General features: G+C 39.3%; 1 protein-coding gene across 1 annotated transcript; it reads right to left on the bottom strand.

The window, feature by feature from the left end:
- Nucleotides 1-4650: 4650 nt before the first annotated feature.
- Nucleotides 4651-5771, bottom strand: LOC108496493. Its single transcript, XM_017813656.1, has 2 exons — nt 5742-5771; nt 4651-5259 (listed from the first exon to the last, which is right to left on the bottom strand). Exons 1-2 carry the CDS (start codon nt 5769-5771, stop codon nt 4651-4653), a joined length of 639 nt encoding a protein of 212 aa, XP_017669145.1.
- Between the last annotated feature and the right edge of the window lie 4999 nt (nt 5772-10770).

Here is a 10770-nt window from a genome sequence, read left to right as displayed (position 1 = left end):
ACCGAAATTGGGGCCAGGCGCGGCATGGGAAGCGGGACGAGCGGCCGGGCCGGCTCCGGGACGGGGAGGGGCGGCGGCCCCGACAGCCGCGGGACGGGCGGCCCCGGAGCCCCGCAGCCCCGCAGCCCCTGCCCCCCCACCGCACCCAGCTGCCCGGGGCTGAAAGGTTTCGGAGGTGCCAAAGGTGGAGGTGGCTCAGAGTTGCGCTGCCACTTGTGATGGCTGACAGAAAGCGATTTAAGCGCACAGACGTGTCACAGATGAGCACCAGCAGCATCACGCAATCCTGCTTAAAACTCGATTACAGTTTATTCCTAGCTGTTTCCAGTGTCTCTGAAAATCCTCGTGGACATACCCCGAAAGCAGATACCCTGAACAACAGATTACTGACAGAGGAATATTACTTTTTTAATGTAGAAACAAATAACCAATGGTACCTGCAGAGCCATGTAAAATATTCCTTTTTAAAAGAGAATTTGTTTATGTGAGAGAGTAATATATTTCATTTTTAAGAGGGATAATCAAATATTTTTTATCTTAAAAAATGTTTTTAAAAGTCCAAATAAAAGTTTCAGTTACAGCTTTTCATACTGTCTTTTTCATACTGTTTATGAATTCCTGTGTTCCTGCTTTCCCAAAGGCCTGTCCATCAGTTTTCGTGGAGAGGATTTCCTCTGTATAAGCCTCTGGATGTGACAAGAAGTGCTACTGCTTTGGCTACATTGGCACTGATGAATCCTCTGCAGGGCTCATCCAGCTGTACTTAGGACACACCATCACCTCAGTTTGCCTTACATATTTAAGTAGTTGTGCTGTCCCCTCTTGAGTGAAGACTGGGTAGCTGCAGACTAACACAGGAAAGAATAAATTGGGATCTATTTATTCACTGAAAGTGTTTGAAAGCCTGCAGCAATGTGTTAACTGCCTGCCCATCAGGAGCTCTGGGGAGGGAGGGAGGGAACTTGTGCTGGTTTCTACCCTATATCACATTAAATCTGGGACTATTAAGAGATTTGCTGTGGAGCCCAGGAGGTAGGCTGGGTAACCAAGAGGTTAGGGCCTTTACTTCCAGCTTCTGTTCTCTGAATTCTTTCAGCAACTGCTGAATATAAATTAGTATTTTTTTCTTGGAGTTGAGACACAAACTGAGACCAGAACCAAGTTCCTTTGGAGCTGAAAGGCTCTAAAGCTTCTTTCATTCCCATTTCACAGTTAAACCTTGATAGATTCATAGAATCATAGAATCAACTGGGTTGGAAAAGACCTCTGAGATCATCAAGTCCAACCCTTGATCCAATACTGCCATGGTTATTAGATCATGGCACTAAATGCCACATCCAGTCTCATCTTAAAACCCTCCAGGGATGGTGAATCCACCACCTCCCTGGGCATCCCATTCCAATGCCTCATTACTCCCCACCCGGAGGTGTTTTTAGCCACAGGACAGACATGCTTTCCCTGCCTGCAGAAGTAGGACATGCTGCAGGGGAGTTACTCCTCCAGCAGAAGGCAGCAGCTTTCTGCTCCATACCACACATCCTGTGCCTTTTGCCTAATGCCCACGGATGGTTCTGAGGATCACAGTGCTCTGTGTCAGTGACAACAGGCAGCTGCTGCAGTGACAGAGGAGAAAAGGGAATCTGTGCCCTCACTGCTACCTGCCCCTGCTGTGGGCGCAGCCTTGGCTTCAAAACACTTGGCTGCTCTAAGGGAGGCTTGTAAGTTGAATTAAGTTTATAGGGTACCCAAAAAAGCTTACGTGTGCAGCTATCAAACTACACTTTACTCAAGATGCTGGTTCAAACCACCACCAACTACTCAAATGAATCAAAGCAATTTAAAATCTCAAAGTTGTGAGCCCTGATCTTTCTTAAACCACTGACTCAGAATAATTACTGGAGGAGAACCTTGCCTAGGAGCTGAGAACTGCAGTTTGACTGGCTTAAGAAAAAAGGAGAGTCATACGCAGCAGAGGTATCATTTGTTTCATTCTCAATGTTGTCTGAAGCAGTCCTTTACAAAGCTGGATTTGCTGGTGGTTTTTCTTGCTGACGGCTTAAGCATAGGCAAGGCTGATAATTGGTACAGGATTTTTTGTTTAAGATGGCCATGTTTTGCATGTATTCATATTTCTTTCAGTGTGCCATTCACATACAGGTGTTGGACTTCAATTTCTGTCAGACATGGAGGTAGCAGGTCTCAGTGCTTCCACCAACTTTTGTCTTCAGCTTAACAAATTGCCCTCAGCCATTTCCTGCCTAGACAGCTTTTCCAGATGTTTCAGGTGTCTTTGTTAAAGAAAACTGTTTTTCTCTGCCTCTATAATTTTGTGAAAGGTGACCCCACTTTGGTCTTCAGTTTAAGCCAAATCACTCTTGCTGAGTTCTTGGATTTAGTCACTATGAAGTGTGCATATGATACGAGGCCCTGCCTTTGTAATGGTGTATCAAAACCTGAATGTAAGAACCATAAACTTCCTTATTCATTGCAAACAAAGGTCACATTTTCCTCATGAAACATGATGCAATGAGCACAAGTTTCTCTCTTAAGCAGTTTGCCAAAAGAGTTCACATTAACTTTTCATCTCCACTCTTCCTCATCCTGGCAGTTAATGTTGTATCTTAATCTGAGCTAGCATGAAAAAAACCCAAAAGCAACTGCATAAGCATTGCTGTCAAAGTACCTACAATTGTGCAGGTATCAGATGGTAATGTGTCTTTGAGCCCTATGCTATTTCTTACTCCTTCAGTTCTGGCCTTCTTGTTCCCCTCAAAGTTCTTAATGACAGAATTTCTACACCTTTAAACGTAAAGGCTGGAGACATGTTCTTTGCAAATACACATAAGTGGATATTAAGGTTTTCCAGGCAGGTTCTTGAATGCTCAATGAAGCCATTTTGCTGGGACACCATTTCTTGCTGCATTATTACAGTTTAGTCACTGTAGCTTTTTTTAAGGTGCACAGAAAATGCAACTCTAATGCTAAACCATCACAAGTGAAACATCATTGATAACCTGAGATAGAGAAGACTGTGCATGTCACTAAAACTTCCACTTTACCCTACAGTTGGGATCATCTCCTGAAGACACAAAAATAAGCAGGAGCCTCATACAGGAATGGGCTGTGCCTGTAGTGACTCAGTCCCAAATGTCAAATTCACAGCAAAACACACGTTGCCTACACGTACTGCGGCGCTGAACAGAGACAGTTCCATCAATTACTCTGTTTACTCATCTATTGCACTAGTTAAGAAATTAATTTAATGTCCTATGAAGTTCCAATAATGCTAACAAAAGTAATGCAAAACCATGGATCAAATCCTCACTTCTGTTTGCTTTTTGGACTCACAACAATTTATTTGATACTAAAGGTCCTGTTGCAGTCATCCCTATTTGCCAGATTGAAAGTAAAGCAACCTATTCTCTGACTACTCACGTATTTAATCTAAATTTGTTACATTGCATAGCTGTAGTCTCTATTTCTATCCACTATTCAGATGGAATGCTTTATTACAAGAAGCTCGTAATCCAAGTCCTATCTCCTTGAATGTTAGTGACCAAAGCCCTCCCATTCCATCCCCCATTTCCTTCCCTCCCCACTCCAAGTTATTTTTGTCAAAATTGGATTCAAAACATGAAATAGCACTGAAACTAAGAGCAGCTGTGCAAAAACCTGCAACAGCTCTTTCAGTATAAAATTTCAGTTTCTTCTGTCTCTTCAAGTGTTTTTAATATTGTAGTGTTGGAATAAATGGATGTGGACAACAGAGAGCCCTGCTGTGATATTTGAAATTCTCTCTGTGAAGTTCATTTGATGCTTCAGAATATCCTGTGCTAACACAGAATGTGCACCTTTTTCACCTTATGTCTGTCTTGCCCCCACCTCCCCTCCAATTGAGCATTTTGGTTGGCATTACTGGCCACACCAGGGTGACACCACCGTGACTTTATTCAGACTTCAAGCTCCTGCCACCCACTTTCCTTATTGAGGCTGAAGGTTTTGCTCTAGCAGCTCTGGCCCTCACACAAACCCCTCTACCACATCGAGAAGAAGCTGCTACAGCATCCAGCTCCAGACACTGTGCAAGTGCTGCTTATCAGTGCCTTTTGGTGGGATGAGACACTGAGGAACCTAAACTTAAGTTCTGGAAGGCCCAGATACTCCCCCCTCCCCACTGAGATCTAAAGCAAAAAAGGGTCAGTGAGCTGCACTGCATTTTAATTGCACCAATACAGTTAAATATTAAATGGAGAAAGCAACTCTACATCGCAAATGGAAATCAAGCATTTACATAGTAAAGCTGTAAGATGTAGAGACTATTAAAGTTTTATTCCAGTTGTCTATACATGACTATCCCACTGCAGTTTTTGGTGTTAAAATTTTAAATGTAAAACAAAATTAACATTTTCAGGTTCATATAGAATTAGCAAGTTATTGAGAAACAAACCTTCCTCGCTCATAAGCCAACACTGATGGGGGGGCAGAGCAGGACACTCTGTGTTTTCTCATACCATCACTCCATCTACTAGCATGGGTAGAAGAGAGCAACACTTTTCTGAATACACTTGATTTTCCCCATACACACTTCACAAAGGGGCATATGCTGATATCTGCCAGGACAGTTACCCAAAGGGAGTTAACACTACCAAGTTAAACACTGATCAGCTGGGAAAAGAGTTCACTAGCAAAGCTATTCTCCCACACATGGTCAGTGCCAAGTGGAGAGGACATGTCACTGAAGGGCAACGGGGATCCTTCATACCCAGAGTCATTACAGGCATCCAACAAGTAGTTTGAGGCTTCAAGGCTAGGATGAGAAGAAAGCAAATGAGAAATGCCCAGTTCAGGCATGAAGCTGTCTACAGGTTCTTCCTTCACAGGTGCTGGGACCTCAGGGATAGCCTTGTCTTCAGATGAAGAGAGAGATTCTTTCTCAGTTTTCACTAGCATATTGGTTTGGTTGCTTGCTTCAACAGGAATCTCCAGTATTAGGGGCTTTGTATATACATGATCAAACCTTATCAATTCATTAATGGCCTCCAGCTTAGCTGATGGGGACTCCAAAGGAGGAGAGATGGAGGTTGATATGGAATTCGTTTTTCCGAAGATCTCTTTCTCCAGGTTTTCCAGGCACGTTGACTCTGAATCAGCACATCTGAGAAACATCTCTGGGTCCAGACTGTCCAGAAAGCCCAACAGGAGATCAGGCTCAGAGTTGACACAAATGTGGAAAAGGGTACCTGAGGGCTGGCAGGCAGACTGTGTTCATAAGCATTCTCCCAAACCTCAAAAACAGGAGAATTTGTTTCCATGCACTTCTTTTATATTCCTTTTGTGGAGTTAAAAAAATGTTTGTGAATATAAGCTGTGAACATGACCTGAGCACGTAGCTGGGAACTCCAGACACTGTTTGGGATTTAAGCTACCTGTACACTTCTGATGTGTTGCACTGACTGTAAAGATCAACTGCACCTGCAGAATAAGTCACATTATCAGAGCAGAACAGATCGCATCTGAAAAATTCTGGCCCAATAAGAGCATTTATGAGAGCTCATTTCAGTACAATTAGGTTGCTTTACTTAGCCTAGCCAGGAGGTGAGTTAGAGAACTAAGATTTCAGCTCTAGGATGGATTCCTGTTCAAAACCACCTCTCCTCTCTTTTTTTGTGACAAAGGCAGCCTTTGCAACCCTTTCCTCTGCATGTTCCACTGCTCCAACAAGGATGCATCACTACTCATACCTGTACTGTGTCAGTGCCTTTACTTTCCATCCGGGGAATTCTAATCCCAAAGAGAGAACTGTGGAGCCAGAGAAATGAGAAGTTAGTCACTTTTAAGTTAACCTTTTAGGCAGGGTTAAAAGGTCAAAACATTTCACTCCATTATGTCAACATTTTTTAAAAGAGGTATCTCGATGTTTCATGTTTGCAGTACTGGATTTATGTATATATTTTTTTTCCTATTAAATGTTTTAGCTTTTTTTCATACTGACGTAGTAAAGAAGTTAGGATTTAGGAATTGGATATCCTTGTATTGTGGAAATATTTTTCTACCTCTAAGAACCCCCCCCAAAAGGTGACAGTCTTCTTAAAATCTTGTTCTTTTCCAGCTTTCTCAATTAAGCATGCATATTAAACATTTTTGATGTGCAGTAGTTTCTATTTAACAGCATCTCCCCACAGAATTTAATTGTCTGGTTTCAGAATCACTTCCATTTTTCATGTTCCCCCTTTTTTGGCAAATTTTCATTTATATTTTTATGATATATTTCCAACAGGAAATCTATATCCTAGTGCAGATCATATACAGTGGCTCCCATGCTAAATGGTTTCACTGTGAATGCAGCAAACTTTAATAATAAAGAAGAAATTCCATCATTTGATTTACATTCATGCTTGCAACACAGGTAACAAACACTAGGACAAGCCTACCACTTTTAGGAATATTTTCCCACCAAAGGCTATGCCTTTGATGGCAGTGTAGCCTCTAGCTTCTGAAGATAAGCTGTATTTAAAAGAGCCACTACTGCATTTTATCTTTCCATTTACTAAAATATCTATTCAGTTATACCCAGTATCTTTTTTCATAGATTTTTTTTCCTGAGTATTCACTGTGGCCTCAAAGCCCTAAATGCTCAGATTCACTTGGAACTCACAGAAGGTAAGATGCACAGTAGAGAATAAATATGCAAACACACCTAGATAAACCACCCTTTTTACTTCCCTACCCCAAAGAAATATTTGGCTGTGCTGACAGCTAACTTCAGATGCAAAATTACTTCTTTACAATGGCCCCAGTACATGGCTTGTCCACACCTATTTTCTATTGTCTGTCATAATATGGAAACAGTAGCAATAAGTTATTCTTTAGGTTATTTTTTTCCTCACCAAAATAAATATATTTTCAACCCTACCTGACTTCAGTGGTATGAAAGGAGACACTATCAACTGCCAGGTATTAAAAAGTTTCTAGGGTGTATCACAGCAGCCATATATATAAATTGATGCATCTAATTTCACTTACAAGCTAGCAGTCAAATCATGAACATGCTTTTAAAAGTAGTGAATATTCTTTGTGAGCCTTATGGAAATATCACTGTTTACATGGTGCTAGTGGACTTCAGACAGATGATCTTGCTTCTGTATGTTCTATTAATTGTGCGTGATTTTTGGCAATGCTTTGTTTTATTGTGAAGGATTCAAGGGTAGTTGCACATTGCTCCCAACAAGATTTTTTTTTTTAATTTGTCTTAGATTAGCTACTAAAAGCAACAAAATATGATTTTAGTTATAGTTTTTGGTTTGTTGAGCAGGATAGTCAAAGCAATTGTAACGGTCCTTAGAAAAACAGATGTTTTAAGGGAACAAATATTTGGACAAAGTTTTTGAAGAAGAAATACCAAATCATTTCAACTTTCTAATTAAATTTTGATATCTAGAAGTAGTTTATTTTAGTAATGGTAAATGGGACCTCTATGTTTTAAATGTAACAAATATAATGATGAACTGAATAAATGTATACGACGAAGTAACATGATTCAATGTTCTTAAAATAAAACTTCTACAGGCGTTTAAAATTAAAATTTTTCATTCTGAATCAAAGTGAACACAACAGCTATTTGAATCCAATCAACAGCTCTTTTAGGTCCATTGTCAACAGCACCGTTGTAGCCCATTCTTTGCAAGAGGAACAGAGAAAGTTAGGAAATGGTTCACAGAGAAGAAAAAAAAGAAAGGTCAGTCATAACTGCTAGAAAAACTAACAGGCTTTGACTGTAATCTTGTTAGATTAAAATCTGAGGACAGAATCCCAACACTTGTGCATTAGATTATTACTAAATTCATCTGCAGAGTCTAAGCATCTGTTGCTTTTCTAAGATTAAGATTGTGAAAGCTTTTATCTATAAATAAAGCATGGAACAATATCTTTCAATTCCTTTTCCTAGCCAGAACAAAGGAACAAAAAATAGAGAAGTATGTCTTATTGTAATGGCTAAAAAAATACTAGGTTTAACAGCTGATACGCATTTACAATTCCATTGAATTTGTAAGACAAGTTTTATGTATTGAAAATATGACTGTTTTGAACAGCAATGTATCTACAAAAGCTGAAGTCCAAGAAAACATTTTAAAACCAAATTGTAAAGCACCAGGCCTGAGTCAATGTCTAGAAATTAGAGACTATTACCATTTTTTTCTATATTGCACAAAATGCATTCACTGGGATCAGTTTCTTTTTGCCTACAGCTTAATGCTTTGAGCATACAAAATAAATTTGGAAATATTTGTTTGCAAATACAGATAGGCATTTGCATATAAATATGGTTCCATGCATGGTAATGGCTGTGTTGTTCTCCATTAGCCAATACTGATAAGGGAATTTAATTACCTAATGCCTCAGTAACTTGGCTATAATTTTGATCCAGTGGGGAATTTAACAAAATAACAGCATAACATTCAGACTAATTTGCATTAGGGAAAGTTAAAACTGAAGAACAGTGTTAAGGAAGTATGAGTCACCACTCTGTTTAGCACAACTAAAACAGCATGTCTGTAACATTGGAAACTGATTATCTGTTGGGTTTCCATTTTCTCAAATATTAGGGGATATTTGATGATAATATAAATGGGCAGTGAAGGCAAAAAGAAATCTTCCAGCGTGTTGTGCATCTATGCAAAGAATGGAAAATGAGATATAGAAATTATACACTTAAAATATGGGTCCCTGCTGCAGTAATGAGACTTCATCCCAGGCAGACAGAAACTTAGGAATCATAAGGATCAGGAATCAGAAGAGAGCGTATAATAAAATTCCATCTAAGGTTGATGTTTTGCCCCCTGGGAGGTTCCATTGGGTGGATTCTGACCTAATTTCCCAGAAGTAAGGATTTACCATTCACTGCTAGGAAATATGCAAGATGACAATGAAGGTCACCACAGAGATCTGTCTAATGACTTGTTAATATCCATTTGAAACTTTGTGTTGTGCATCCAATTGCTGATCATTGTTAATTAAAAAAGATATTGAGAGCTAGAAAGATTCTGCAAGAGCTGATATTACATTCTGCAGAGAATCTTGCCAAATAAAACCTGGAAGTGACAGTCCATGTCATTGAGACCTGCTTCCTGCTTTTACAAACTGTTCAAAAGCAATCTAGATCAGAAGAATCCACAGAACATCAGCACAGACCACTATCCCAGACCACGAAACAATGTAATGAACCTAAAACCTGCAGTAAAAATCGAAAAGCAAACAGAATATTACACAGGAAAAGTACAGGAGTGAGAACATTGACGATGGTAGCATCCTGCAATAAGAAAATTTGTTATGGGACTGTCTATAACATGTACAGGGCAAAGAATGGCATCTTTGCCTTAATAATGGTCAATCGAATAAACAAAACCAGTCGGGAATTTATTAATTGCCAAAGATTAAGTCCACAATTATAATTCTGCCATCATATGCATCTGTCTAGCTAATAGCTCCAACTATTTGGACATCCATGAATTTTGGTAAGAAATGAAGTTTCACTGTATCTAAGTAACCTACTTCAGCCCAGCATGCATGGCTATGTCAAGCATAAGGTCTAATTCATATTGGGGAAGTACATATGCTGGGTTCCCTAAAAATTACTTCACCTTGACTTTTCCTTTTAATTCCACCACACGGGTTAGGTGTTGCATGATATTTTTCATACTGGGCTGCTCCTGATAACTCTGGGAAACACTTTGTAAGATGACGATCATCTATCTACATAAACATGACCATAAATCAAATTAATTTCCCTTCAATTGAGGTTCAGCATCTTTAATCTATATACCTAATATCTGTACCTATAGTGAAAACAGTTGTATGTGTATACAGCTAAATGTCTCAAAACAGTTATTTGTATCCCCCAAACTCTAGAACTGCAATTTCTACAGCTTGTAAGAATCTACTTTGGAAGTGATCTTCCTTAAGGTTCTTTGTAAACAGACAGTGGATACTATGTATCTTTTCTGTTTTGAATTCCTTGTGTTAACAGTACTGGAAAAAAACCAAACCTTCAGCTAAAAGCACTGAAACAAAAAACCAAACTTTTCATTTGGAGAAACCATAGGAGGCAGGGAAGACAGTAGATTTGATCCTATATAGTACTACATGGCTAAATACATAAGTAAATACTGAATAGGTTTATTGAAATTCCTTGAGATTTTGAGACTTGAAACTATTTGTCACTGCTTCATTATGGCTAATAGTTGAAATACAAATAAATTGATAAAAAATAATCCAGAATACTTTTTAAACGTTTTTCAATGCATTGTTTAGCAACTGAACTAATAACAGAACGATGAGAAATATTATATTTTAGGTACTTTAATTATAAGAAAATTAGAAGAAGTGCATTAGAGCGCCTTTTCTGTGTGACAGTAAAATCATTTGAAAAGCATAGGGTTGCTATTTGTACTATACCCCCACTCCTCTGTCTCACCCCCCAAGCCCCCCCCTGCCCCTCAAAGAAAGCTGTTTACAACAGGAAATGTCACATTTTATTAGATTTTGAGAAGTGAGCATTGAAGTATCAGGTTAGCAGTTGCACTTGCTCATGAAGCAGTCAAATTTGTCAGTTTTTTGTCCTCTCAAAGAACACCACTAGATGCCAGCAGTAACTTTCTGCAAAATACAAATGAACCGGTTGGTTTCTATTTAGAAATCGGTACATACTCATAAAGGAGCTCATGAAGTCCAAAGGTCCTTATAGGAAACCTGTAACCTAAAGACTGATCCTGC

The sequence above is a fragment of the Lepidothrix coronata genome, unplaced genomic scaffold, assembly GCF_001604755.1.
Source record: "Lepidothrix coronata isolate B3197 unplaced genomic scaffold, Lepidothrix_coronata-1.0 Scaffold0, whole genome shotgun sequence".
NCBI classification, from domain to species: domain Eukaryota; kingdom Metazoa; phylum Chordata; class Aves; order Passeriformes; family Pipridae; genus Lepidothrix; species Lepidothrix coronata.
The sequence above is the reverse complement of the archived record's forward strand: the minus strand, read 5'-3'. Positions and strand labels throughout refer to the sequence as shown.

Excerpts from the sequence above, each read along its gene's own strand:
- LOC108496493 (XM_017813656.1), bottom strand. The coding sequence starts at position 5,771 with ATGGAAAGTAAAGGCACTGACACAGTACAG. Across the intron at positions 5,260-5,741 it reads AAGGCACTGACACAGTACAG|TCTGCCTGCCAGCCCTCAGG; the intron begins GTATGAGTAGTG and ends TTATGAACACAG.